Source organism: Harpegnathos saltator, unplaced genomic scaffold (assembly GCF_003227715.2).
Source record: "Harpegnathos saltator strain DR-91 unplaced genomic scaffold, Hsal_v8.6 scaffold605, whole genome shotgun sequence".
Lineage (NCBI taxonomy): Eukaryota > Metazoa > Arthropoda > Insecta > Hymenoptera > Formicidae > Harpegnathos > Harpegnathos saltator.
The window spans coordinates 36,965-63,238 of NW_020230433.1; the positions used below are offsets into that span (position 1 = coordinate 36,965).

Genomic DNA, 26,274 nt, shown 5'->3' on the forward strand with positions numbered 1-26,274 from the left:
TTCTTGTAATGTAATTTGCTGTGTAAAAAGTATCAGATAATTTTGTAGAACATGTAAGCACACTATGTATAAATTTGTGTATAAATTTGAAATTTTTATTTATGATGCTGAAAGTATATCTGATCAATACGAAAGAATATAGCTAGAAACTGAACCTGGAAGGAGGAGAAAAAGAAATTTAATTGATAATTCTGTAAGTAAAATAACGGCCACCGAACAATTCGTAAATTTAATAGTATAACAGTAATATCGACCAATCATACGTCTCACATGTCGCGAATGAAACGTTATTTTTCCAAAAGATTCGTCGACATCAGATTCTCTATATCCAATGAAATATTTTGTTTCCTAGGGAATATAATTAGCGACAGATTTGTGTATACATATATATATTAATTTTGCATAATTATTCACAAATACATTTCGTAAATGCGCTCTCATGTAATAAGAATAAATCGATGTACGTAAATTTAGGATTCCAATCGTTTTCCGCGATCGTTTGACACGAGACGGACTCGTGACGTCATCAGCTGCTCGCGGTATGATCCAAACCGTTTCGATCGAAAATGGGTATGATTTTCGTTTCTGCATGCTATACAAAGATCGAAAGAGAGATCGTGGAGAAATACAGAATTGAAAAAAATCAACAATTCACGAACGTTATCTCGCAGACGATCTACTCTCGTGATCACGCGGAGAGTTTCTGGACTTCTACACTTTGGAAGTTCATGGCGGGTTGCCGGCTGCCATCTTGGATCTCGTTCGTTTAAGAAGCCGGCCGCCCGCAAAAATCTCGAGTTTCACACGGCCGCGCGGCCTCAGCTATTACGCGAGTAAGCTCCGCGCTCTCGCAAAAAAATCGGGAATTCATTCTATTTAATCCAGTCAAGATTCAAGCTCGGAATGCTCTAGGTGAGTACAATATAAGCCTACTCTATTCCACGACCGCGATGGCGTGTGATTTACCACGGGTACATGTGTGTACGTGCCTTGTGCCTCCTTGCATGCGCGTGCTTTCGCTTTGTTGGCCGCTAGTATGTTAATCTCGTTACGAATCGCGGAAACATGAAAGCCTCGACGGAATCCCATCATCAACGGCGGCGGACTCTGCCGTGCTACCAAGTGATCTCGGGGTACGTTGAGCATACCCGAGCCTCTGGCAGTACAATCGATAAGTGAAAATATTGAAATAAAGTGCTTTCACTTCACTTTAGTTGATAAGAACCTCGGTTTATGCTTCTCTCCGTGTATTTTCATCCCGCCCTCATTCGTATGTTTCGATAGAATCTGCATAAACCTGAAACTTTATCGCATACCATGCTGAAGATCACAGCAAACTGTAATATATCTGCTATTGTACTCGGCTATTGCCTTGAGTTTTTTTAACAACTATGGACTTGCTTTAAGGTTCTCGTGTGTATTTTTAGTATATATTTATGGTTTTGTGTTTCTTCTAAGCTTTCTATGTTATTACGCTGATATGTGTATTAGATTCACAAGGGGGTACTGTATTAAATTTCTGTACACCATGAGCTTTACCCAACTGACTTATTATCCTCTATTTTTATTGTTTATATATTAGTTTCTTCCTTATTCTTTTTTGTATAATTACAAATCTAATTTAACAGAATTGTGTATATATTGTTTAGGTTTATTACTGTTCTCACATGTACGTAGCTGGGTGAACAGAGGAAACAAAGTCATTAATAGCTGTAAGTTTGGAATAGACAGTGGAGACAGTATATCTATCAATAAGGCACTTATTAATAATAATATTTTGGAGAGAATGGCATTACCAAGTAGAGCACGAGTTTATGCCGATGTGAACTCACATAAACCAAGAGAGTACTGGGACTACGAATCTTACGTTGTTGATTGGGGGTGAGCTTTATTATAGTAAAGTTTTGGTGGTGTTATTGCTACCGCTACTTGTAGTATACCACTTTATATCTGTACCAGCATCTATATTGATTCTTATATCTGTGCTTCTTGATATAGGCAACAAGATGATTACCAGTTAGTAAGAAAATTAGGCAGGGGTAAATATAGTGAAGTATTTGAAGCCATAAATGTTACAAACAATGAAAAATGTGTCGTAAAAATATTGAAGGTATGTTAATTATGCTGTGCTACTGCTTTCAATGAATGTCTAATATTTTTTTACCATCCAATAAAGCAGGGATAGCAGAAAAGTGGTATTAATACTATTTTTCTTATTTGTTATAGCCTGTAAAAAAGAAGAAAATTAAAAGGGAAATAAAAATTTTAGAGAATCTTAAAGGTGGGACCAACATAATTACACTCCAAGCAGTTGTGAAAGATCCAGTTTCGAGGACACCAGCATTGATCTTCGAACATGTCAACAATACGGACTTCAAGCAATTATACCAGACGCTAAACGACTACGACATAAGATACTACCTCTATGAATTATTAAAAGTGCGTGTATTGTTAAGTGCAATGGAACCAATTATCAATTTGTGGTGAAACTTTGAGATTATTGTTCTGATAGATGTAGGTGTATGTCATAGGTTCCAGGAAGTGCTGGAAAATATTGAATTACTGTTTTTTGCATTTTCCTCGTATTAATGTCAAGGTGTGTCCGTTATTGCTTAATTTTGTCTTTATGCTATCTTATGATACTACAGCCTTGGATGAAAATGAAAACTTTTGCACATGTCTCATCTTGTTTTGAAGTTAAGAAATCACTTGTGAATTTTAGATTATAACTTTCATCCATTTCTTTCTTTATTTTTGTGTAATCACTTATCAGTGTTGTTGTTATTTTTTGTCGTATCACTTTTGTTTTGCCAAGGTTAAGACATTATCAATATATCAAAATCTGTCATTAATTTTTACAAGAAGTATCATTCGCATGTATGGTCTAATAGTTTTATTTCCATATTATCTGTTTACAATTTAGAAAATGACTAAAAATATAACTTTATTCTGAGAGCAAATGTGAACATGTGAAAAAAGACACTTCCTTTTCATCCTTACAGGTGCATCAACAAAAGTTTTAAAGTTTCAGCAATTTTTTGAATTTTGGAGTTGTGAATATTCTCGTAGTAAGTAACATATTAGAGTACACGACTGAAACACCGTCTAATCGTGGATGCAAAAACGAAGATACCTTAGCGTTTAATATAACTGTTCTCGTTCGGTTTCTGTACAGGCATTAGATTACTGTCACAGTATGGGAATTATGCACAGGGATGTGAAACCGCACAACGTTATGATAGACCATGAAAACCGAAAATTACGGTTAATCGACTGGGGACTTGCGGAGTTTTACCATCCTGGTCAAGAATACAATGTTCGAGTAGCCTCTCGCTATTTCAAAGGCCCAGAATTACTTGTAGATTATCAAGTATGTACATTCTGTATTCTCTATGCCGGAGCGTAGTCGAACAAACGAAATCATAAAGACGGCGAGAGAAAATGAGTTATATACAAGATATGTGCAAGTATTATTTGGAAAACCGATAAGTGACATTCTTTGATGTTTTGCAGATGTACGACTATTCATTAGATATGTGGTCGTTGGGATGTATGCTAGCGAGTATGATATTCAGGAAAGAACCGTTTTTTCATGGACACGATAATTATGACCAATTAGTTCGAATTGCAAAAGTACTCGGGACCGAGGAACTGTTTGAGTATCTTGACAAGTATCATATTGAACTCGACCCACGTTTCAACGACATTTTAGGCCGACATTCGCGTAAGCGTTGGGAACGCTTTGTACATTCAGAAAATCAGCATCTAGTTTCACCGGAGAGCTTGGATTTCCTTGACAAGCTTCTACGCTACGATCATTACGAAAGATTAACTGCGCGTGAAGCTATGGAGCATCCTTACTTTTGTAAGTATGCACATATATGAATTTTGTTACATTCAACGTTTATTTCTTGTAATACAGATTTGCTTCTACGTTTTGCAATACGTTTGCTTCTAGATCCCATAGTAAAAGAACAAGGTCGATTGACTATGGTGTCATCATCACCTACTCCCATGACAGGCTCAGTGCCTGTAGGTGAGTAGCGGCCCAGGTAATGTCACCACCTTAATCTACCTCTAACTCTACTAATCGACATATGTCATATAACTTATACACTGGACTATAAAAAAAAACTCGATACTGTAAAATATATTCTTTCTTTTGTTTCTTTTACGCTTTCGTTATTATTACGCTTATTACGAAATTTGTGTCTTTACGTATATATCTCTTTTTCTAAAATTGCTATATTTTATATATTCATCGTTACAACAAGCTCGTCATATAAAATATAAACCTACATATGCATGTATATACATGCGTATATAATATACATATATATATATATATGTGTGTGTATATGTGTATATTGGTGTCATACAAAACGAATATTTGCTTGTAAAAATTTGCACACGTAAAAATGTGCAAGGATATAATAATCGCAGATGTTTGCACTTTACATCGAAGCAATTTGTATTTAATTAAGATGAAGGAGACGTAAGTTGTAAATATAGTATTACATATAGAAAACATTTATTATATGTTATATATATATATATATATATATGTGTGTGTGTGTGTATATATATATATATATGTGTGTGTATGCATATATGTATATACACGTACAGTTCATATGTTATATTACTTTATACGATCGACACCTACGTTATCTATAATATTAGAACGTAACAAATATAAGAATGCAACGTTTACGAGCAATAATTACATAATACACATACATGATACACTTGGCACATTCTCTTCACAAACATTTGGAATCCCGTTCCTCACGCTGCCGTGCTTAAAGCTCCTGCTGACCGATCGAAATCGAGAAATCGTGATTGTTTGTAAATTTTAACACCGCACTCGACCGTTCTAACGGGAAATGCACCAGTGATCTTACATAACCAGACCGCTGACTCGAATTCTGTCGAACGATATTTTTTGAAATCGTGTAATCGATTCACCATATCGCTTCTCATGCACATCGACCGCGTCAAATTCGCTGTCGATATATACAGCATAATACCGCGCGACATATAATTTACATAGCAACGAATCCCGCGTGTGAAGGTAATTTTTTTTTTAACTAGGAGATCATTACAGATCATCGTGGCGTAACAATGAGCAGCGTACCGGTCCATGGAACAAACGGATTGGAAAGCATGGAAGGCGTTGGAAGCGGGTGTTTGACCCCTTCGGAAGAACTGCCTCAACTCTTATAAGTTCAGCAATTCTGAACGGCAAACCAACTCCCGATCTACTACAGAATATAACAATGCAACAGCAGATATATCGTATCGCCAAGTACATTCTTCTCTGCACCAAAATCATTCTGGTTTGTAACAGCAGCGGCTTCATCGATCCCGTCACTAAGACTGAAGTATCTCACTTTGCTGTGTCTCCTGCAAAAACATATAACCATTCGAAATTCGCGATGTACTTAGAGAATCACGGGAGATTAGGACCTCAGCGTAAAATCAGTCGCGTGAAGACACATGCTCCGTCCATATTGGCCGGTGTGCATGCGATATCAAAGGCAGCGCGTTGCTTACTTCCGTTTCACGACTCGCGATGCGCCCTACTATATCTACTATTTTTTCTGATGTTGCTATTATTATCGTGTTTTTGGCAGATCTATAAATGCATAAAGATGCAGCTAGATCCACTCTCATTCGAAAGACGATTACTCGTGGTTACATGATAACAAGCAAGCGGTGGAGATTTTAAGCAAAAATCACCCGTTCGCATTCACACTTGTACTCGCGTACACATACAGACACGTACACATACACACACACATACACACGTACAAGCACACATACATATACATACCTTAGGCCATTCAGTTTAGTATTTTTAACGACGATAAAAATGTTCGTTTATATCTGATACCACAATAATAGTTGAATAAAATGTTTGTTATAGCCAAGTACTCTTTGTGCTCTGTGAATACCTGCTTCTGTGCGTCCAGCGAGACAAAGTGGCTAATACCGACCAATTTTGGTCGGTCGTTGCTCTTTGAGGAGAATCGAGGCATCGTCGAGTTCGAAGAGACGCGCGATATGCAAGACATCAAAATTAACAGTCTACCCTCAATGTTCGCTAGTGTATTGCATATTGTGTTTTCTCGCGACTGATACGATCGTTCTCCTCTCGGTGAAGACCGCTGAAAAAAGAAAGAAAGATGGAATTGATCCATATCGGGACAAGTGGCAGCTAATGCCAATTTCGATAAACGCAAGCAAAATTCACAGGCACCTCAAACACTTGGCACAAAGTCCGTAAAACGTTATCGACACACACACACACACACACACACACACAAACTGCAGACATACACGCATAGTTTAAAATATTAGAACATGTATATTTGTAAAACTCGGTCTCCATGCGCTGGTCAGTCTTACGCCGACTATTGAACAAGGTTTGCTTTCCATGGTTCCATGGTTCATTAAAAATAACGATATAACGACAGTATCTTTGTTACGAAGTGGATTACACGTGGATTATTATATCGATATAAATAATATGTAAGGTCGACTCATCGTGTACATTCGTGAAGATTTGTATATCGAGACGAGGACATACACACTTGTAAAGAATGTATAGGAATACAACACACGCCCCACTTGTACACTGTATCTTTTTATATCATTTTCCAAGGATTTGTCAGTTCCTAATGTATGATGAATACACAGATGATGCATCATTAAGGCGAGATGTATGAATCAATCGCCATTTGTACTCTCGACAATGCGTACATTGGTCAAGTCAAGCGGAGCGTGAATGAGAAATTGGCATGCTCCGCATTATCGGTTAAATAGTAAAAGTTCGCTTCTCTCAGTCTAACCGCTGCGCCGTTTTTGCCTTATTATCGTGTCGGTCAACATGTACAAGTATGCATGCATATATATATATATATATTATATATACGTACATATATATATATATATAAAATTTTTCAAGGATTTTCAAGGATACACACACGCAACATAAGATACACACACACACACAACACGTAAATAAAAATAGAAAAAAAGTGCATAGACTAATACAAGAACAAGAACGTTGCTGTACGTATAAGATAATTACATTTATGTAAAGAGCGCTGAAACCACACTATTCACGCGGTTTGGCGATAGATATGAGTAATTTTTCTTTTTTTTTTTATTTTTATTTCCATTCGGCTGTCGCACGCCGTATCGTCAAAGTTATTTATGCTGTTGTTAGCACGTATGACGAAATGACTAACTCGGATGACGGAGAAAGGAACGAAAGTCGCTTTTACACGGCAAGAACGGCGCAAATATGTTACACACAAAATCAAACAATACACACACATACACATGCGCCGCATACATATACACATGTACACGTACTTGTTTAACCAAGTTTTATACCCTTTCCTGTTCATAATGTTACGTTTACGATAATCTAGTTTAGTTTTATAGAGAAAAAAGAATACTAGGCGGGGTGGAAAGGGGGGGGGGGAATAATTACTATTTAAATAAGCAAAAGAATTAGCTTGAAGAAATGAAGATAATGAATTGTCACTGATAGAAATAATAACACTGCGCTGATGACTTTTTGAGCTATGATACCTTTTTCCTCGCGTCCTAATAACAAATCGCTCTAGAGAGAAAGAAAGAAAAAAAGAGAAGAAAGATCAAAATATACGATGACGGATAAAAATTTGTTTGAAGCACCTCGCTCTCCCGACTTCGAATTTCGAATCGAAGCTGGTGCTTCAAACGAATTCGATTTTTCTTTCCTTTTCTTTTGTCGTGCGCTCGCTCACTCGCTCGCTCGCAGAAAACGGTCATACATGTACGACAAAACTGTGCACTGGATTATTTTTCATTTCATGCGGTTCAAATTGACGAGGTTGACGATCTTGTTTCTTTTTCCTTTTTCCTGTCTTTTTTTTTTCTTTTTCTTTTTTTGCTACTCCACCATGTTCATCTCGTTAATTTTTTCTCCAAACAATACAATATCGATCGATATTGAAAAAGAAAGAAAAGAAAAAAAATTACCGCCATAGGTATATGCTAATCCGAAATGTGCTACGACACAAAATATTTTGACATGATTAAGGTACGACAATAAAATTTGCCAAAGTGCGCAGGATTGCATTGATTTTAAACTTCCGTAACTCGCGAAGGACGACGTGTAGCGTATTTAATATTTTTGCGATATCTATGTCGAATATTCATGGATGCGACTTATAAAATAACATTAAAAAGACACAGACTACTTCATTCTCTGTCGCGAAACATCACGGACTTTGTCCGCGTGAGCACAATGTAACGATACGGTGTCATGCGACGCCAGGTACGCTACGAAAATCAAAAATAATGAAAGAAGGGGAGTAAAAACCAAAGTAACGGTTGCGATTAAAAGTTAGAAACAAATACAATCTCGCTCTTAACAAAACCAATTGACCTCTGTCTCCTAATAACGATTACGTTTTTTTTTTCCTTTTCTACGATTTCCCGTTGATTTGCAGTTTGTTGAACGTTGCAAAACTGACGTGTAACATTGAGTTACATAATGAACTCTCAAGCTGCAGATAAAGTGTATGTTTGCGAAATTACATAAAACACCTCTCTTTGATTCGTCATCACGTTCTGTTTTCTTTTTTCTAATTTTTGTAGCATCGAATGAACATTCATGTTTTTATTATTTCTCTCTCGTGGGAGATATTAATCAGTTGTAGACAATTCGATGAACTGCAAAGTGATTTCAACTGATTTTATTTGCGCCAGCAATAATTATCGTTTTCGTGTACTTTTCGCGAACAAAATACGAAGAGGGAAGAAAATTGATGTTACTGACAGTGAAAATTCGTGCAGTTCGCTATGCGTTTCCGAGAAACGTAGATGATGATAGATGGAGCCTCGGGGTCAATGACTGCTACATGTGTGAGTGGGACTTGATGGAAGAGGAAGAAAGGAAGTGAGAGTTAAAAGGACATCAGCGTGTCAATCAGTTGAGACTAGGAACAGCTGTGTGAGAGAGCTATAGGAACAATTAATCTTGGTCTCAAATAGCAATTTTTTAGTCATTGCAAGATGAGTGAGGATGAATGCTTGCGAAGGAGAATCAGAGAACTCGAAAACGAGCTAGAAGTAAGGAGAAAAAAGGACGCGGTGTCCATGAGAGAAAAGATCGAACATATGTCAGCGGAGGTGGTGGATTCGAATCCGTACAGGTAGATCCTGAATTTTCATTCCCGTTGTATAATTAATGATATTAAATATACATGCATTGTGTCCTACTGTTCGGTTTTTCTCTTCAATGGTGACTCTCCATCGCTTCAGTCGGTTGATGGCACTCAAGCGTATGGGTATCGTAGATAATTACGAGAAAATCAGGGAATTGACCATAGCCATAGTCGGGATTGGTGGTGTCGGCAGTGTGACGGCTGAGATGCTGACGAGATGTGGTATTGGCAAGGTAAATAAACGGCGATAATTTCTCTTGTCCTCTGCTGTAACAATTATCTAGCGAGTAATACATATTTACGAATGTTTCAGCTGATATTATTCGACTATGATTGCGTAGAATTAGCCAATATGAACAGGCTGTTCTTTCAACCGCATCAAGCAGGTCAGAGCAAAGTGGTAGCTGCGGCATGCACCTTGCAGCACATAAATCCCGATGTGGAGATTGAAACATGCGATTACAATATTACATCCGTCGATTATTTTCAAAACTTTATGCACACAATAAGGTATAGATTGCCATGTCCAATTGCGTGCCTTTTTAATATTAAATTAATTAATATTAATATTCTGTATTCTTCTACCTCTGTCACAGTAGATTCGGGAGTTTTCGTCATATTGTTAAGTGGTAATTTTTTTTGTAGTTGCTTTAAAAATACACATGTGCTTTCACAGTAAATGCAGTTTGAAAAAAGGCCCGGTCGATTTGGTATTGAGTTGCGTTGATAACTATGAAGCTCGCATGACGGTTAACTTAGCGTGCAATGAACTTAATCTGAGGTGGTTCGAAAGTGGCGTTTCTGAAAATGCCATGTCCTGTCACATTCAGTTTATCAAACCTGGTGAAACAGCCTGTTACTCGGTAAGATTAACGTAAATTTATTTGATATATATATCTCATCTAATTCTATTAGATATGATTTATTAAGAATATAATTATATCTAATACACAATTATATATTAATCACATATAGAAATTGTGTATAATTATATTAGATATACATCTGATATAATCTATACATCTCTCTGATATATAGATAATATTGGAGAGATCTGTATTTTATAATTATTTTATCGTTACCTTCGAATTTTCAGTGTGCTCCACCTTTGATCGTTGCGTCTAGCATCGACGAGAAGACCCTGAAGCGCGAAGGCGTATGTGCCGCGTCGTTACCCACCACGATGAGCATAGTGGCAGGTTTCCTAGTGCAGAACACTTTAAAGCTTCTGCTGGAATTTGGCCAAGTGTCTCACTACTTGGGTTACAATGCTATGGAAGATTTCTTCCCTAAAATGACCCTGAAGCCGAATCCGAATTGCAGCGATTCTCTTTGCCGGAAAAGACAGCAAGAGTATTTATCAAAGACAAAAGATCAACAGCCGAATTCGTCCAAAGCAACGCTTGAAGAGAAAGCTGACCTGGAGAAGCCCGAAAAGCACGAAGAGAACGAGTGGGGTATGTACAGACGAATAGTTATAAACTCTACATGTACGAATTCAATATTAACTGAATATTATTTTGCTCCATAGGAATCTCATTGGTAGACGAGGGACAGTCGGACAAAGAATCAAGTGTATCGACAGCCCCGGGTGTACGACGCGCGTACGCTCCGCCTACGCAACCATCCGACGCGGAAAGCGAACAAACCGTTCCCGAATCCACAAGTTTAGAGGAACTAATGGCAGAAATGAAATGTATCTGAAGATAATTTGGTGTCGAGTATACACATTCCACACTTGCAACATTTCGAATATTTGTATCTATCTGTATTAAACGTGACTTATTTTTGATTCATAAATTCTTTTTTCTTTTTAATTACGGTATTTTCTGTAATAAATAATATGTAAAGAAGAATTAAATATCAAACTTTTCGAAACACACAGACGGCCCTTCTTCCTCGTACTCTTCTCTTGTCACTGACAGATTGGAGAATATCGCTTCTTGCGAAAGCTTTTTCCCACCGTGCCATGCATAAGTAATCGGGCTGAAAGTAAAAACAAATTCATTAGTAAGTTCCTTTCAACGTAACGAGAACGGTAGAACGTATAAAATACTTTTGTGGTAAATAGACGTTTATCGCGTATTCCGCCGGAGCTAAACTTCTGACTTCCTTGTAGACTCTGTCTCTGAATCCCGGAAATTTCGCGTTACCACCAGTAAGAATGATATTTGATAAAAGGTGGGGCCACATCTCTTCGCCGCAAGCCTTTACAGAGTCCATGATAGCTTCAGGAATTCCCATTTGTCGAATACCAATATCTGATGGATGAAATAATATCTCTGGTATCGCGAATCTTTCATTAGTTAAGCGTAATGTCTGTTGCTCATTGGGTGGTTCTGGATCTTTAAGGTATCCACGTCGTAATGTTGTATAATCCGGTAATACGTAATCTTTAGTGATTGTATTGTTATCCAATTTGTACTTGGCTCTTTCCATGTCCTTAAAGAAATCTTGCGAAACAAAGCAGGAATCTTCTTTCACCTGGTTAATCACATACGTCTCATCCATAACATGTAACTGGCGGTAAGATATTATCTCTTTCAGGTGATTTGTCAGAAGCTTGCCACCCACATCTATCCTTCGTATTCCTTCCTTCACTTTTATATCATTAATATAAGGTACTATATGTGTAAAACTGTAACCACTGTCAACTACTACACAGCATTTTGCAGCAGGATTCTCCGCTCTATAATTATAACAGGAAAGGCTCGCTGCATTTATCCCTAGAAGACTATGACACTCGTATTCTTCAAAGAAAATTTCTGTCATAGCTTCTTGAATATTGATAAAATTAAACAGTGATTCTGTGACTATCACAGACATTTGGCTCAAGTTTACTGAACAGGATTCCTTCGAGAGTATATAGTCCCATACAGTTTTCTGAATATCCCAGTTTACCAGATAACCTTTTTGGAAAGGTAAAATGTAGAAGAGACCGGAAGCGTCCCTACATTCTTCGATTTGATTTCCTACAAAAGGTCTGCGACGCTCGCTCTTTGCTTTCATTATACAGTTCGGTACCAGTCTAAAACATTTTCATACATAAATTAAATATATATTGTTAGCTGCATAATTTTCAGCTGCATTTAGTTGCGTTGACATTCTACTCACTTGGGTGTCTCTACGGATAAACCAGCTTTTGCCGTGTAAGCACCATTATCGAGAATAAAGGTAGAATTGCTCATTTTAAGCTCTTAAACACGACATTGAACATACAACAAAACTAACAATAAATCTCCTTGTAATAGCAGTAACAGTTACAACAAAAATTTAAAAAGAGCCCGAAGTATTTTTACCGGTGCTGAGAATAACCATCAGGGCGTGCAAACTCTTATGGAGCGAAAATGATTAGCGTTAGCAGCGCTCTCTGAGAGCGCGTATGGTACTTGAAGGGAGAATATGATTGGTTCCGCTATTTTGCTTCAAATAAGCTCTCAGCCAATTAAAATTATGACCGATTGACCGGACTCCTATTCGAGGGTCACTAGGCTCGGTTAAAAGTGGCCTATGACCTCTCTCCTTCTTCTTTCTGCTTTGACGTTTAAGATTTTAACTAAGACTCAAACCACAATTTATTGTCTTTAAAATTTAGTCAAGACTCAAACTATAATTTACCGATTTCAACAAATACAGCTTAGACTTGAACCGACTTTAATATTTTTCTGCAGAAACTATCTTCTCGTTGTTTTAGAAAAATATTAATTTTTATATACAAAACTTCTTTTTTAGTTAAACTTACAATTATAAAGCTATATATATAATGTATATATTTTTAAATATTTTGTAGCATTTTGTAATATTTTAAATATTTCCTCCGATTGCACACATTATATAACATAATGGATAGTAATTCAAGTGACACAGGCTCTAAAGTAATTCAAATAGAGCTTAAACATTATATGTTGTTTTAATAAGCTGCACAATGCTTGCATTTCGTTTGATACGCTTGCACGAAATAGTGTTTCGATGTGGGTGGAAGGATAATGAATATCTCTGTGACACCGTCGGGACTGAAATCGTTTAATTGTGTCTCTGTACATAAAACAATAAAAATTTAACATAAATTCATTCTGGAAATTACTATGATATATTAGCATTTGATGTATAGTGCTAACGCTACAGTACATGCTCGATACCTTCTAAATTTATTCCTTTTAATACAGACGTTTTTTTATTTTCTTTTTTCTTTTCTTTTTAAATATGATTACGGTCAACGTTGCAAAAGTTGCGGCTTTTGTTTTTCGTGTCGAGGATAGAGCTCTTTGCACAAAAATTCACATAAGAGCACAAAGTAACGAAGAGTGTGGGCGCGCGCGCGCGCGTGTCATATATGTTTTACGTGTATATGCGCATGGTGTGTGGACGCCTCGATCTCTCAACCGAACAAACTTATAAAATAAATTCTGCGGAATTGTGGCTCGCGTGTTCGATGGTCTCGTTGATCGAAACGTCCATGCCGACGGACTTAAGTTTTTAAGTAAATTTCTGTATTTTTACACCACGCGCGATACGATTGAGGATCTCTCCCCATACGTGCTCCTTTCCCTCACACAACCGTGTACTAAACTTGTATAAGTCCCGTTACCTATAAGAGGGCTGTTTCGGTAAATTAATATCCTATCTCATTGAAGTAATCAAGTATAATTATCTTTTTATATAACCCTATATGTATATGTATACATACATATATATATATATTTATATATATTTATATATTTATATTCATATTTATATTTATATACCTTCGTATAATATACCACAAATTGTATTATTATTAATATAATACAATATATCGATTATGTTTACATTATAACTTATAAACCTACAGAGAATATATCTCGTATATTTACATAAGGATATTAAAAACATTCGTGATAAAATTCATATAAAGAGGAAAGAAGAAAGACAGAAGAACAAAGAAAAGGCAGAAAAAGGAAAAAGAAAACGAAATCAGTCCGTTCGGACGAACTGTCGTTTGGGAGAGACGCTGGCCTATTGACGTACATAGGCGCAACCTCGCATGTCCGCGTGTCAGATATCGCGAGATTATCATCGCTGAATCGAATGCGTGGAAGGACATATTTTCTTTCCCGTTTCGTACATAAGAATTCTTCACGTTGTACCGGTTTATTTCAAGGCCTACGTTACAAGTGCATTTCAACCGGCGATCGCAAACGCGTGAGATTTTTCTCGGACCGTTCTCAGGCAATCGACTCGTACAATAGCGAGAGAATGTTGCGTATGACATTCTCAAATAATATCGGGGTTATGAGTCGTTTTCCTCTCTCTCTCTCTCTCTCTCTCTCTCTCTCTCTCTCTCTCTCTATATATATATCTCCCCCCCTCTCTCTCTCTCTCTTTTTTGCAACACTGCAACATCAAATCTCCGTGTGTCTTCGACTTTATATTTCAATTTACAAACGTATATATATATATATATACATATATGTATATATATGTATATACCGAGAAAGAGAGAGAGAGAGAGAGAGAGAGAGAGAGAGAGAGAGAGAGAAAGAGAGAGAGAGATATTTTGCTTTTCTTTTCGTTTATATCTAAAAATGATCGAGCCATTTACGATGATGTGCTCGACAACTTCCGCGTGACCTATCTCGATATGACTGGGCTATTTGTGTTTAAAAACGTTACATCGGTAACTAGTCACATCCGCACTAGCGGTATACGCGTTTGGAAGGCGCTGACAGAGAAGACACGCAATTCAAAATCAATACGGGGAATGCATTTTTCGCGTCTTCTTTACGACGTTGATTGGTACGCGCGTTTAGAAAAATATCGGATCCGCGTTGTCTAGTGTTGTCTCGACCGTTCTGATTTTACCGCTCTTCTTTTTACGTACTGTCCGTAATTTTACATATGAAAAACTGTACTGTTACCTATTGATTGGCTCTGTAGTATCGATATAAAAATAAGTCGCACAGTAACGTCCTGTTTTATTCGTATTGTTTCTAGTCTAGATGCGTAATATTTAGGTCTTCTTTCAGACCGCGATGGAACCGGAGGCTAATTAGTATCATACATATACATGTATATACGTGCTATTTTTATCTAAGAGAACGGTACTACACGAAAATACGGATTCTTCGCGCGTGTCCGTCAGTCGAATGTATTCCACATCGTACGAACAGAGACGGAATGCACAACACTCTCTTGTGGAAAGCTGACCACAAAGATCGGGCTATGTGTGTGAGACAAAAATCAAAAGATTCTCCCGCGATCATGGTGGACGATACTCGCGTGACGCAATACACGAGATGAGAGAGACCCAACCGTAAGAGAAAGTACGCTGCCGCGACTTGTTGCTGTCCGAACGAAGTTTCATACGTATCACGCGATGAGCTGGAATTGCATTACATTATTAAAAGAAAACTAAAACAAAGAGGGAAAGACGAGAAACGATCGTTTACATCTAACGGCGATTCAACTCAAACGGGATGCACTTCCGCGTTAATGAAACAATGAAAAATGTACACCTAATCGGAAATATGTGTGTATGTATATACGAATATATCTCCTAAAATTCTCTTATATAAGAACCCCATATGTATTAAAGTGAAACATGACAATTAGTGACCATGGCACTGTCACGTCATACAGCACACTATTACAAATCCTCCTCCTCCTCCTCCACCTCCTTCTCCTCCTCCTCTCATCCTCGTTCATTGCTCTCACGTCGCGAACGAAACGCACGTTGGAACGTAGTGCAGACTTATTTACACGTTTCACACGCTGCTTCCGTGTTTTCTTCTTTTTTTTATTACTTGTACTGTGTCATTTGTCGACGTCGTAATGACGAGTGCAAAAATGTTTTAAGAAACACAGCTCTCGAGACAATTCAATTCAAAGAGCAAGTCTTTGCGACGCTTGCCAATGAACTTATGATTGAAAGAAAAACACCGTGGCTCTCTAACTATAACATTAGGAAAAAAGAAACAAAAAAAGGGGGGGAGAGAAACAAATGTATAATTATGTCTATACAATTGGCACGCCTTGCCTGTCAGTAAGGAATATCTGAGAGTACAAAACAGTTGGTTGTCGATTCATTTCTAATAAGTGTATACGCACTTTTTACATTGCTCAAGTTGCAATACACTCCTTACAAACGAAGACCTTTGGCCAGAGTAATGAGTTTTTTTGGATAAGGCTTTTCAATGTATATTCTAAGTTCTCTTTCTAAAAAGAAACGATTTTATCTGTACTTTTCGCGCCTCTGTTTCACACACACATACACGCACACAAACACACTCGCTCTCTCACATGAAACACACCTGTATATAATCATTCATTATTCGCATACGCATTTGTAGACTGTCCGTCAACATTTCTAATGTGTTGTATGTTGCACAAACAGTCTTGATCCTTTAAAAAGTTGCCATTCACCAACCTATATACACATCCGTTTAAATATCTTACTTTACAGGTTAACAGCGGGCCATTAAGCTGTGAGGCCATTGAGTAGTCGATTAGCACAGTCCATCCCTTGCAAAACACTTATTTCACCGTGGAGTAATTTTGCTGAGGATTTTGATTTGAGGATACCCACGTGTTGAATACATCTCTGAAATAGACGACGAAGCAGATGTAGGTGTGAAGTAAAGAAGGAAAGTTTATATATAGTGAACTTTACAAGAGTAAAATCCCGATCGCGTTCGTTTTGTGTACGATTTTTTGCGAGATATGTGACGATATGTTCACAAAAATTTCCAGTAGAGAGAGAGAGAGAGAGAGAGAGAGAGGAGAGAGAGAGAGAGAGAGAGAGAGAGAGAGAGAGAGAGAGAGAGAGAGAGAGAGAGAGAGGAGAGAGAAAGAGATAGTGAGTTTAATGCTCACGCAAACCTGCAATGGCTAACCACGCATTCGTTACTGCAGTATTCGTCCTCCCACTCGTTATTGGATATAGCAGGATTGGGACAACCGTGATGTATACAAGGTGGAGGTGGCCTTTGTCCCGTCATAGCCACTTGCGAGGGATTCACTGGCGATGAATTCGACAAAGTCTCTTCAGACTTGATAAAATCTCCCCTAGGTGGACTCATGTGTATTATTTGTTGCTGCTGTTGTTGCTGCACCTGCACCTGCTGCACCTGCTGTTGCTGCGGTACCTATACGTAACATAAATTGTAACAAAGCTATAAAAATTCACAAATAGTACATATCACCAAACAACATATACCGGACGCCGAGCCAGAGCAGCGAAACGAGTTGACCAACCTGCATATATTGTTGCTGAGAGACCTGCTGTTGCATATGCTGCTGTTGCTGTTGCGTCATGTGCGGTGGCGCCATCACGTTGCCCATTAAACCCTGCAAAAAGGAACAAAATCACATGCGGCTTTCCTCGAGGTCGAGGTCGTTCACACGTCTTTTTCTCCGTGCTCGCGACTCAGATTACCGGATAAATCATTGTTATAACCAAGTGAGGAAAGTAAAGGCGCAGATTTTTTTCGTAGATAAACAAGCGTAGAAGGCGAATGTCTGTGCAAACGAAGCGAATCCTGCTCAGCGTACACAAAAGTGCGCGATGAATACAATCCCCTTCGTCAAATAATTCTACCGCGTATGAAGCTGTCGTACCTGTTGTTGAGGATTTCCCTGCATCGCCAAGTGATGCGGCGACTTCTTGTTGATGGCCATCTGCTGCTGTTGCTGCTGCTGCTGTTGCTGTTGATGCTGCTGCTGAGGCGACGGAGGTTGATGCTGCGGGCTGTATACCTGATATGTTACATTTCCAGGAGCAGCGTTACCAGCGTAGCTCGAATATCCGCTGTATTGCATCTGTTGCTGCTGCTGCTGCTGCTGTTGCTGCTGCTGGGGTTGCTGTTGCTGTTCGTTCTCACCCGCGCCCTTGCTGACCAGGGATGCCCTGTACGCTGCGAGCGCCTTCAGATATTCCTTCTTGGCCGCCTCGGTCTTCTTTTTGTAAACCTACGAGAGATTCGCACGTTGATTTATCGACAATCGAGGAAACATCCTGCTGTGCTATTACACACACGAGTCAACTAGACCAATACGATTAAACAATCGCACAGAAACACACGATTGATATCAAGCTTGCGATTAATATAATTCGATAACACAAGACCGTTCATACGCGCCATAAACACTTACATTTTTGTGCTCAGTTTCTAACGCGTCCCACATGGACGCGACGATCTTCGACACCTCGCCGAAGGTGGCGGTTGGATTTTGCCCCTTGATCGCCGCCTGAGTGTCTCTGAAGAAAAGGGCGTACGCCGACACCGGTCTGTGAACATCGATCGAACGAACGTGTGAGATTTACCGGCGGTCGCTGCGAATGTAATAATCATTTAAATCCGTGTGTGCTAAGGACGCTTCGAAAATAGAACGCGCGGTTCTGATTTGCCGGTCCTCTTCCGCAGCAGGGTTATCGCACCGCCCCGGCTACATTTATTCCTCGTCCTCTTTAACAAGCCGCCAGCGTGCTGGCGACCATTCCAACGGGAATATCGAGGGGTTCATGTTTCTATAGTTGAACAGATATAGCTTAGCTTCCTCTCTCTCCCTCCCCCGCCCCCTCCCTCTTTCTCTCCATTCTACACTGCACACTGTAACATCGAGCCTCGCCCCCGCCCCCGCCCTCGCTCTCTCTCTTGCTCGTCCTCGCCTCCGCTGTCCCTTCGCTCGTCCTAGCCGCCGCGGCTTCCTCTTGTCCCAACATGTCCTACATTTACATCGCAACAATAACGTTAATTGCTAATTTACAACGGCAATAACTTACGCCGGTTAATGCGAGACCACCACTGGCGTAGACGTGGAATTGTTGACACGTAATACCTTTGATATACGCTATATGATTTAGCGTATACCAAACGGAATAATGCCGTTCCCGTGCGTGTAGCCGACGTACTTCTGTATTTGTCGCGCGCAAACACGGATAATACTAATTCAACGGAAATACGCTCCGTTGTGCTCGCGTAGTTTCGCATTGTTGCGGGGAACACGCGCGAAGAGAATTGCTTTTTTCTTACGCTACGTATATTTATATCTCTCGGCACGAGCAATAAAATTTCGCCCGGAGAGCAAAGCGAGACATATTTTTTCCGAGGGCGAGAGAGAGAGAGAGAGAGAGAGAGAGAGAGAGGGGGGGGGAGAGAAACGTTGAAACGGTGTCATCCTCCGTGCGGAACTTTGCTCGGGACGAGCTTCCGCGAGATTTAACAGATACAGACGGATCTCTCAGACCTCATCTCTCTCCTCTCTTTTCTTCCCTTTCTTCCTTTCTTTCCTTCTTTCTTTCTTTCTTTCATTCCTTCTTTCTTTTTTTCTTTGTTGATAATAACTAGAACGTTGTTACTCACTTTTGTGGCTCGTTGGGGTCTCTCTTCTTCTTCTTCTTCTGCGGCTTTGTTTTCCTTTGGTTCTTCGCCCCGGCGTCGGCCGGTTCCGGCGACAGTCGTTTCATCACCGTGATCTGAAGGGGAAAGGGAGAAGAAGGATATACGTGTACGCACATATTATGTGTAAAAATGTATCCACGTTCACTACGAACTGAGAAACCTCGGAAATTGCCGTAATTGAAAACGTTTCATTACCGACGATCGCGCGCGATCTTCCTCGAGCGGATAATATTTTAATGCGGAAGATAATAGGCGTTATGTAACGGTGCGCGGTGGTTTATCCAGCCAACCGACCAAATCTACGCGGTAGAAAAGAAAAAAGAAAAAAAAAAAGAAAAAAAAACTGCGCGAGAATAGTAGTAAATATAGATAGCGGAGGAAACATGGTGTTGATATTAGCGCTTAGAAAAATTCGTTTGGCCAATTGCACGATCGAACGATAATTTGCATAAAAACACGTCAATAACGATGATTTATGTAGTTGCACGTGACTCGACTCACCATTCCGGAATGCGGAGTACTGTCGTCGCTGTCTTCACTCGTCGTGGTGTTGTTGTTCGCCTCCGGGATATTGTTGGCCTGTATAGCGTTTGGGCTGCCTCCGGTGGGACTCCTGTATTGTATCTGCTGCTGTTGTTGCTGCTGCTGTTGCTGTTGCTGCTGCTGCTGCTGTTGCAGCTGCTGCTGCTGCGGTTGCTGCTGAGAATGCATGTACTGCATGTGCTGCATCTGAACTTGCTGCTGCTGCTGCTGCTGTTGCTGCTGCTGTTGCTGCTGCAGCATCATCAGCTGCTGTCCGCTGTGTTGCTGCTGACGCGGTGAGCTCATCGTCGCGTACGAGCTCTGGGAGCTGCCGTATGCCGAGCTGCGAATACACGCGATATAGAGAAAGAGAGACAATGATGAAGAGATTCTTTTAGAAAAACGATAAGAGGATTCTCTTTCCTCTCACGAGTCGCACACGCTGGAGGAAGAAACGCGGACCCGCTGCGACGAGAGTAACTGAAAAGCGCACGCGGCTTTTGAGAGAAACATTCGCGCGCCGCGTGATGCACACGAGAGAGAGAGAGAGAGAGAGAGAGAGAAAGAGACCGTGAGAGAGACCGTTGTTGTCGGCTCGTTACGTTTTTCCATTCGCGGTCGATTTGTCTCCGCTGACTTTTATCGCCGAGCGATCGTAAATCGCGGCCGTTCGCGCGGACTATATCGCGATTTAACCGTTTTCTCGGATATACAACGGACAGACGGAAACGCAGAAATTGCTTCGGAACGCTCGCTCGCTCGAGCTCCTCCGGAGCGAAGGAGCGCGCGCGTTAAGAGCGTGTGCTGGTGGTCTCTCTTTCTCTCTCTCTCTCTCTCTCTCTCTCTCTCTCTCTCTCTCTCTCGGCGGAGCGGCGAGCGCGCGAGCGTGTGCGTAAATCGCTCTTCGGCCGAGATAAACGCATCGGGAACGAGGTTCGAGCGGCGATGTCGGCGAAAGAAGGTGAATATACGTGTACAGCGCCATACACCTTCGCTATTTTAACGCAAATTGGATAACTTTTGAGATATGGCCGGCGCTGCGTCAGCGTCGGAGGATTTACAGCCTACTCTATATCATTTCCCTTCTGTCCTCCTTCTGCTTCAGCCCGCGCGCCCTAATGTTTCCACTACTACCTTCTCTCCCACCGACGGCGACGGAGCGCCGTCGAGAGAGAGAGAGAGAGAGAGAGAGAGAGAGAGAGAGAGAGAGAGAGAGAGAGAGAGAGAGCACATTGAGTTTACACCCTCTTTCCAGGCTCCTATCGACCCGTGGAAATCCGAAGCGCTATTTCGGAGAAATAGCGTCGTATTTGCGACGGCTTCCACATTTTCCTCTCTTCTCCCCTCCCCCTTCCCCTCTGTTTTTCTTCCCGTCCTCCCCCGTGCCCCGCCCCCCGCCATTCGCGAACGATTAAAAGTAACACCGTTGCTTGCTTTTCAATCTAAGCGGAAGCGAGTTTCACATCTCGACGAACTAATCCCGACGTGTAGCTTCAGCCTCGAGTTGTTTACGCGCCCGAGCGAAACTTGGAATCCGACGACATTGGCGAGGAGAGAAAAAAAAAACGAAAAGAGAGAAACAGACCGGCGGTTCTCGCGACGGAGGCTCGTCGCGCGGCAGGCAGCGGGCACAGCCTTTCGGTGCGTTTGCTTCTCTCGTTTCGACACGCCGTCTTTCGTAACTCGCCGTTTCTCTCTGTCGTATTTTGCTCCCGAGGTCGACGAATCTCGTCCCATTTAATCCGGATTTGTTAATTCAGCCCGATATCCCCTTCGAGCGTGTGTCGACCGTCACTTGCAAGCGACGACTTCTTTTCCGAACGAGCCGATTTCCCTCCTTCGCGGGACCGATGGGCCGCATCTCGACGATCGACGATACTTTTCCATTCGGTGCATACGTACACACCTACGTACACATACGTATGCATGTATGCCTCCCCTGCCTAACCGGAGTGATTACAGTATGTAATTCGCGGAGCAAAGTACTCGTTCGCTCGATACTATTCACTCTCGGCGCGGCTCCGGGTAGGAGAGGCCGAGAGGGCTACCCCCGGACGAGAGGAGAGCGACGAAGGGCTCCGAGACGCGATCTCCCATGTCCGAAGCTCTCTCGCGAGAGAGCTACGTGCGTCCGTTAAAAAAGAAAGAAAAAAAGAGAGACAGGGAGAAAAAGACAGAGAGAGAGAGAGAGAGAGAGAGAGGGGGGAGGGGGAGAAGAGACGAAAAAGAGTCTCGACGTCCTAAATTGCGGTCGTAAGACTACGTAATGGCAGGTTCTCACGAACGTTACTCGGTAGGCTTAATACACGGTAAATCATAGCCTCGGTGTATACCTCTTGCGTAGACGCAAGGCAGCCACGCACTGCGCGCGCGCGCGCGCGAGCGCACGCACGCACGCACGCACGCACGCACGCATGCACGCGGGGCAGCGTGTACATCTGTTTGTTCCTACATACAGCCGACCATTTTCCTTCATTTCGCCGCGGAACAAAGAAAGGAGAGCTCGCGTCCTCGCGGTTAAAGGCGAGGCGCGTATAATCCTAACGGAAGGCAGTGAGAAACGTTATTAACATTCCCGTGCAAGAGAAAAAGAGAGAGAGAGAGAGAGAGAGGGAGGGAGAGAGAGAGAGAGAAAAGGAGAAGAAAAGCGAAAAGAGAAGAAAAGAACGAAGAAAAATATTGTCGAGGAACAAAGGCAGGAATCGCGCACCGGCGCGTCGCCGATCTCCCTGGCCGATTATGTTCTCTGCTCTCTATTACGGAATGATACGGTTTGTCCAACTCTCTTAACCCGGGATTTCCATCGGAAATCACACGCGGCAAAGGGGGAGGGGAAGATAGTATCCGTTGTATCGACGGATCTATTATATCGAAAGTAGCCTCATCCCCCATCGCGAGAGAAAATATCCGGCCCTTCTCGCTCTCATTTATTTGTTTTTAATTTTACCGCGCGCCCCTCAATCACGCGTCTCTTGGTACCCTCGGTATTAAGAGATTACGCGGCGAGCGTACTTTTCGTCGTTACGTACGTATGTACGTACGTACGTACGTACGACGATCAAAATTGGGTTTACCGAAATTGCTGCGGGGCAGCGTGCAATAACGAGGTAAGTCGAATTTCCATAATTCGGAGTTATGCAAACTGTATACGACGGTGCGCGATGTTTGCTGTATACACCGCGAGAGAACGTGAGTGAGAGAACGTGAGAGAGAGAGAGAGAGAGAGATAGAGAGAGAGAGAGAGAGAGAGAGAGAGAGAAAGAGAGAATATATCGCTAATTCAACAATCTTCCATTCGCGGTATTTCGTTGGAGTTTCGCGAGTTAACGCGGTAATTGTCGTTGTTAACGTTGCGGGCGAACGTCGGTCCCTCGGCTTGCCGCGGCGGGGGAGGAATCGCAGCCCGTATAATTCCCGACTCTCGAGTTCATTCTCTCTGCACGCTCTCCGCGCCTATGTGTGTGTTGTGTGTGTTTGCGCGCGCGCGCGCATAGCGCCCTCGGCGTATTAGCGATTTTAAATCGTTTCGGTGCGGTTCCGTCTGTTCTTCGTCGTAAAAGAGACGGAGGGAGAGAAACGGAAAATCGGGTGAACAGATGTCCGCGCGATGTTCCACGGAAACGAAGACAACCCCCGAGAATCTGTAGGAAGCCCGACACCGCTTCTCCTCCTAGGAACGCGCGGAGTCGTCCTCCGCTGCTCGTTCGCTCCGTCTCTCGGAGAAGCGCGTCATCGGCGCCTGTGTGAACGATCGCGCATAATGGAGAACCGAGGGTGTCGGACGCTCATTAATCTTGCTTTGTTACGCCTGGAGCTGCGTATTCTCCAATCATCGCGCCGCTTGTTCGAACTCTGCTGCTTGCGCTTCTCTCTCTCTCTCTCTCTCTCTCTCTCTCTCTCTCTCTCCTTCTTTCTCTCCCGTTCTTCGTGCTGGAAGAACGGCGAGAAAAAGACGGGGCCCGAGAGAGTCGTCGCGGCGGCGACGTTTCGCTTTTTCGAGAGCTTCCTCTCGCGGGAGCGCGCGCGGATATCCTTCGGTCCTGGCCCGTCTAATTCGGGAACAGCACGAGCTGGAATTCGATTTGCCGGAGAGAGAACAAGTTTCCGCCACCTCGTTCGTGCACACCTACCTCCCTCAAACCCCTTCTCCTCCTTCTCTCCCCCTCTCCCCCTAGCCCTCGTTCTATTATTAATCGATCCGTTAATATGCGTTCGCGATACCGCGAAGTACGCGCATGAAAAGCTCGGGGGCTTCAGACGTCGTACGACAACGTACGACGATTCCGATACGTTAACGTTAACGTCAACGACGTTAGGCAGGGTCGGCTAGTCGAGTCGTGCCTCACCTGACATTGATCGGTTGCATCGAGTGTTCCTGTTGCAGATAGAGCTGTTGCTGATAACCACCGGCGTCCAGGCTCAGGCCGTCCGGTGATTGCTGCATACCGCTACCTTGCATCATCTGTAATAATAATTTAACGCACCGTGTGAAAGAAGGGAGGAAAAAGGAGAGGAAGAAAGAATAGAAGAGGAGTAGCGCGAGCACGCAAACGTTTGCGCACACCGGGCGGAAAACCGCGTGATTTGTCCGGCAAAGAGAAAAAGAGAAGGCAGGAGGAGGGAGGGGAGGGGGGGACGGGGAGAAAAGAGAGAGAGAGAGAGAGAGAGAGAGAGAGAGAGAGAGAGAGGGAAACTTTTGATCGCGACTGGTACAGTTCAACGGTCGCATCCGGTTGGTAAATACCGGCTTAAAAATGCACAAATCGCGCAAAACGACGCGACAGCTTTGCGGCTATTCGGGGTATTTCATTCCCTTTGATGGTATTATGGAAACGCCGCTTTTTATTATCGACACTGCGAGTCGGCGTAAAAATATCGCGGTCACGCGCGGCGAATCGCTGCAAATCTGACGCGGTGGAATATCGTGCGAGTTAATTATTTCGCCCGGAGCTCTTCCCTCGAGCCGGTAAAGATCGCAGAATTTCTACTGAGCGCGTTTCAATGTTTCTTTATCTCTCTTTATCTCGAGGTCAAAGGAGAGAGAAGAGAAGAACGTGGATGGGGGAGGAAGGAGAATGGAAAAGGAAATGAGCGAGCGAGAGAGAGAGAGAGAGAGAGAGAGAGAGAGAGAGAAAGAGAGAAATAAAGACAGAGATGGACGGAGAAAAAGAGGATGGGAGAGAGAGAGAAATACGATGAGAACGCATCTAAAAATAATGTCTCGACGTTACATGAATAATGCCCGAATGCGGAAGTCGTTAAATGGTCGATACATCATTCCGACATCGTTTTCTTCCACGGTCGCGTGCGCGTGTATATGCGTATACATTATTACCGCGTTGTTACACGCTGTCTATGGTCTTTCGGACGTTTCGTCGAAATTCAAATGAAGCGAGAGGATGAAAGAAGATCTCGGAATGTAGCGGAGAAGCTAAAGTGACGTGGAACGACTTCGAGGAATCCCGACACAGCGGAGATTTAAGGCGAGCAATATGCGATCTCTGTGTGCGTTCCCCCTGCCCCCCCCCCCTCCTCCGGTTGACGTTGCATGTCGAATCGCACCCGTGAAAAATACGAAGGCAAATACGATCCGATGATAAACTGTCGTAGTCTGAGAGAAAGAGATCCGAGATATGCCCGAGAAATTTTCCGGCAGGGAAGATCGATAACCGTGTGCGCGCGCGCGCGAATAATGTCACGCGCGAATCTGCGAGGAGTAAAAAACTTTTAAAAATTCACATCGATTTCGCGGTCGTCGAACCGCGTCGCGGGCGGAGAGAAGAAGAGCCTTACCTGCGGCTGATACGCGTGCATGGGATCGTGCTGCTGATGATGCTGCTGCTGCTGCGGTTGTTGCTGATGCGAATGGGGATGGATAGCCGGTATGTCGAAATCCTCGTCGCCGAAACTCGGCGTGTGAAATGTCTGGAAGCAGAAAGAAACACGCGTCACAAACGAAAATCCGCGACTCTGGCCCTTCGGGCCCGCACGAACTGGAGGAAGGGAAAGGAAGAACGGCGGGGAAGAGGAGAAGGAGGACAGAGAGGAGAAACACTAAAATTTATACACCCTCGCTCACGTCGGAATATTGCGCGTTCCCGCGCGACTTTCCCTCGTTAGCGAGTTATCGTTAGCGAGCGGGAAGA

At 42.3% G+C, this 26,274-nt stretch overlaps 4 protein-coding genes across 8 annotated transcripts in view; 2 read left to right on the top strand and 2 right to left on the bottom strand.

Moving 5' to 3' along the window:
- The first annotated feature begins 697 nt into the window (after window positions 1-697).
- Window positions 698-7,590, top strand: CkIIalpha (casein kinase II subunit alpha). Of its 2 annotated transcripts, none has more exons than XM_019841273.2 (8): window positions 698-912; window positions 1,650-1,881; window positions 1,999-2,110; window positions 2,227-2,439; window positions 3,176-3,370; window positions 3,514-3,865; window positions 3,959-4,036; window positions 5,108-7,590. In XM_019841273.2, exons 2-8 carry the CDS (start codon window positions 1,787-1,789, stop codon window positions 5,224-5,226), a joined length of 1,164 nt encoding a protein of 387 aa, XP_019696832.1. In that variant the 5' UTR covers window positions 698-912; window positions 1,650-1,786; the 3' UTR covers window positions 5,227-7,590. The 2 variants fall into 2 exon arrangements, with proteins under 2 accessions (XP_019696832.1, XP_011138777.1); XM_011140475.3 differs by having other exon boundaries at window positions 703-912; window positions 3,959-4,052.
- A 1,323-nt stretch (window positions 7,591-8,913) lies between these two features.
- Window positions 8,914-11,027, top strand: Uba5 (Ubiquitin-like activating enzyme 5). The gene is made up of 6 exons (XM_011140472.3): window positions 8,914-9,215; window positions 9,325-9,460; window positions 9,541-9,737; window positions 9,904-10,090; window positions 10,324-10,684; window positions 10,759-11,027. The coding sequence occupies exons 1-6, from the start codon at window positions 9,076-9,078 to the stop codon at window positions 10,929-10,931; spliced, it is 1,194 nt and encodes a 397-aa protein (XP_011138774.1). The 5' UTR covers window positions 8,914-9,075; the 3' UTR covers window positions 10,932-11,027.
- Arp6 (Actin-related protein 6) lies at window positions 10,906-12,598 on the bottom strand. The gene is made up of 3 exons (XM_011140471.3): window positions 12,342-12,598; window positions 11,284-12,255; window positions 10,906-11,213 (listed from the first exon to the last, which is right to left on the bottom strand). Exons 1-3 carry the CDS (start codon window positions 12,413-12,415, stop codon window positions 11,084-11,086), a joined length of 1,176 nt encoding a protein of 391 aa, XP_011138773.1. The 5' UTR covers window positions 12,416-12,598; the 3' UTR covers window positions 10,906-11,083.
- Window positions 12,599-15,440: 2,842 nt separating this feature from the next.
- The window catches only part of LOC105182844 (TOX high mobility group box family member 3), a 30,876-nt gene continuing 20,042 nt past the window's right edge, over window positions 15,441-26,274 (bottom strand). The window contains exons 3-11 of one of the 4 annotated variants that reach the window (XM_025304399.1): window positions 25,922-26,053; window positions 24,475-24,590; window positions 20,108-20,471; window positions 19,568-19,680; window positions 18,357-18,492; window positions 17,823-18,173; window positions 17,460-17,552; window positions 17,099-17,350; window positions 15,441-16,806 (exon numbers count right to left, since the gene is read on the bottom strand). In XM_025304399.1, the coding sequence (XP_025160184.1) occupies window positions 16,684-16,806; window positions 17,099-17,350; window positions 17,460-17,552; window positions 17,823-18,173; window positions 18,357-18,492; window positions 19,568-19,680; window positions 20,108-20,471; window positions 24,475-24,590; window positions 25,922-26,053 (1,680 nt within the window). In that variant the 3' untranslated portion in view covers window positions 15,441-16,683. Of the gene's footprint in view, window positions 16,807-17,078; window positions 17,378-17,459; window positions 17,553-17,822; window positions 18,174-18,356; window positions 18,493-19,567; window positions 19,681-20,107; window positions 20,472-24,474; window positions 24,591-25,921; window positions 26,054-26,274 lie in introns of those variants that run through there. The other 3 variants (XM_025304400.1, XM_019841261.2, XM_025304401.1) reach the window with 3 other exon arrangements.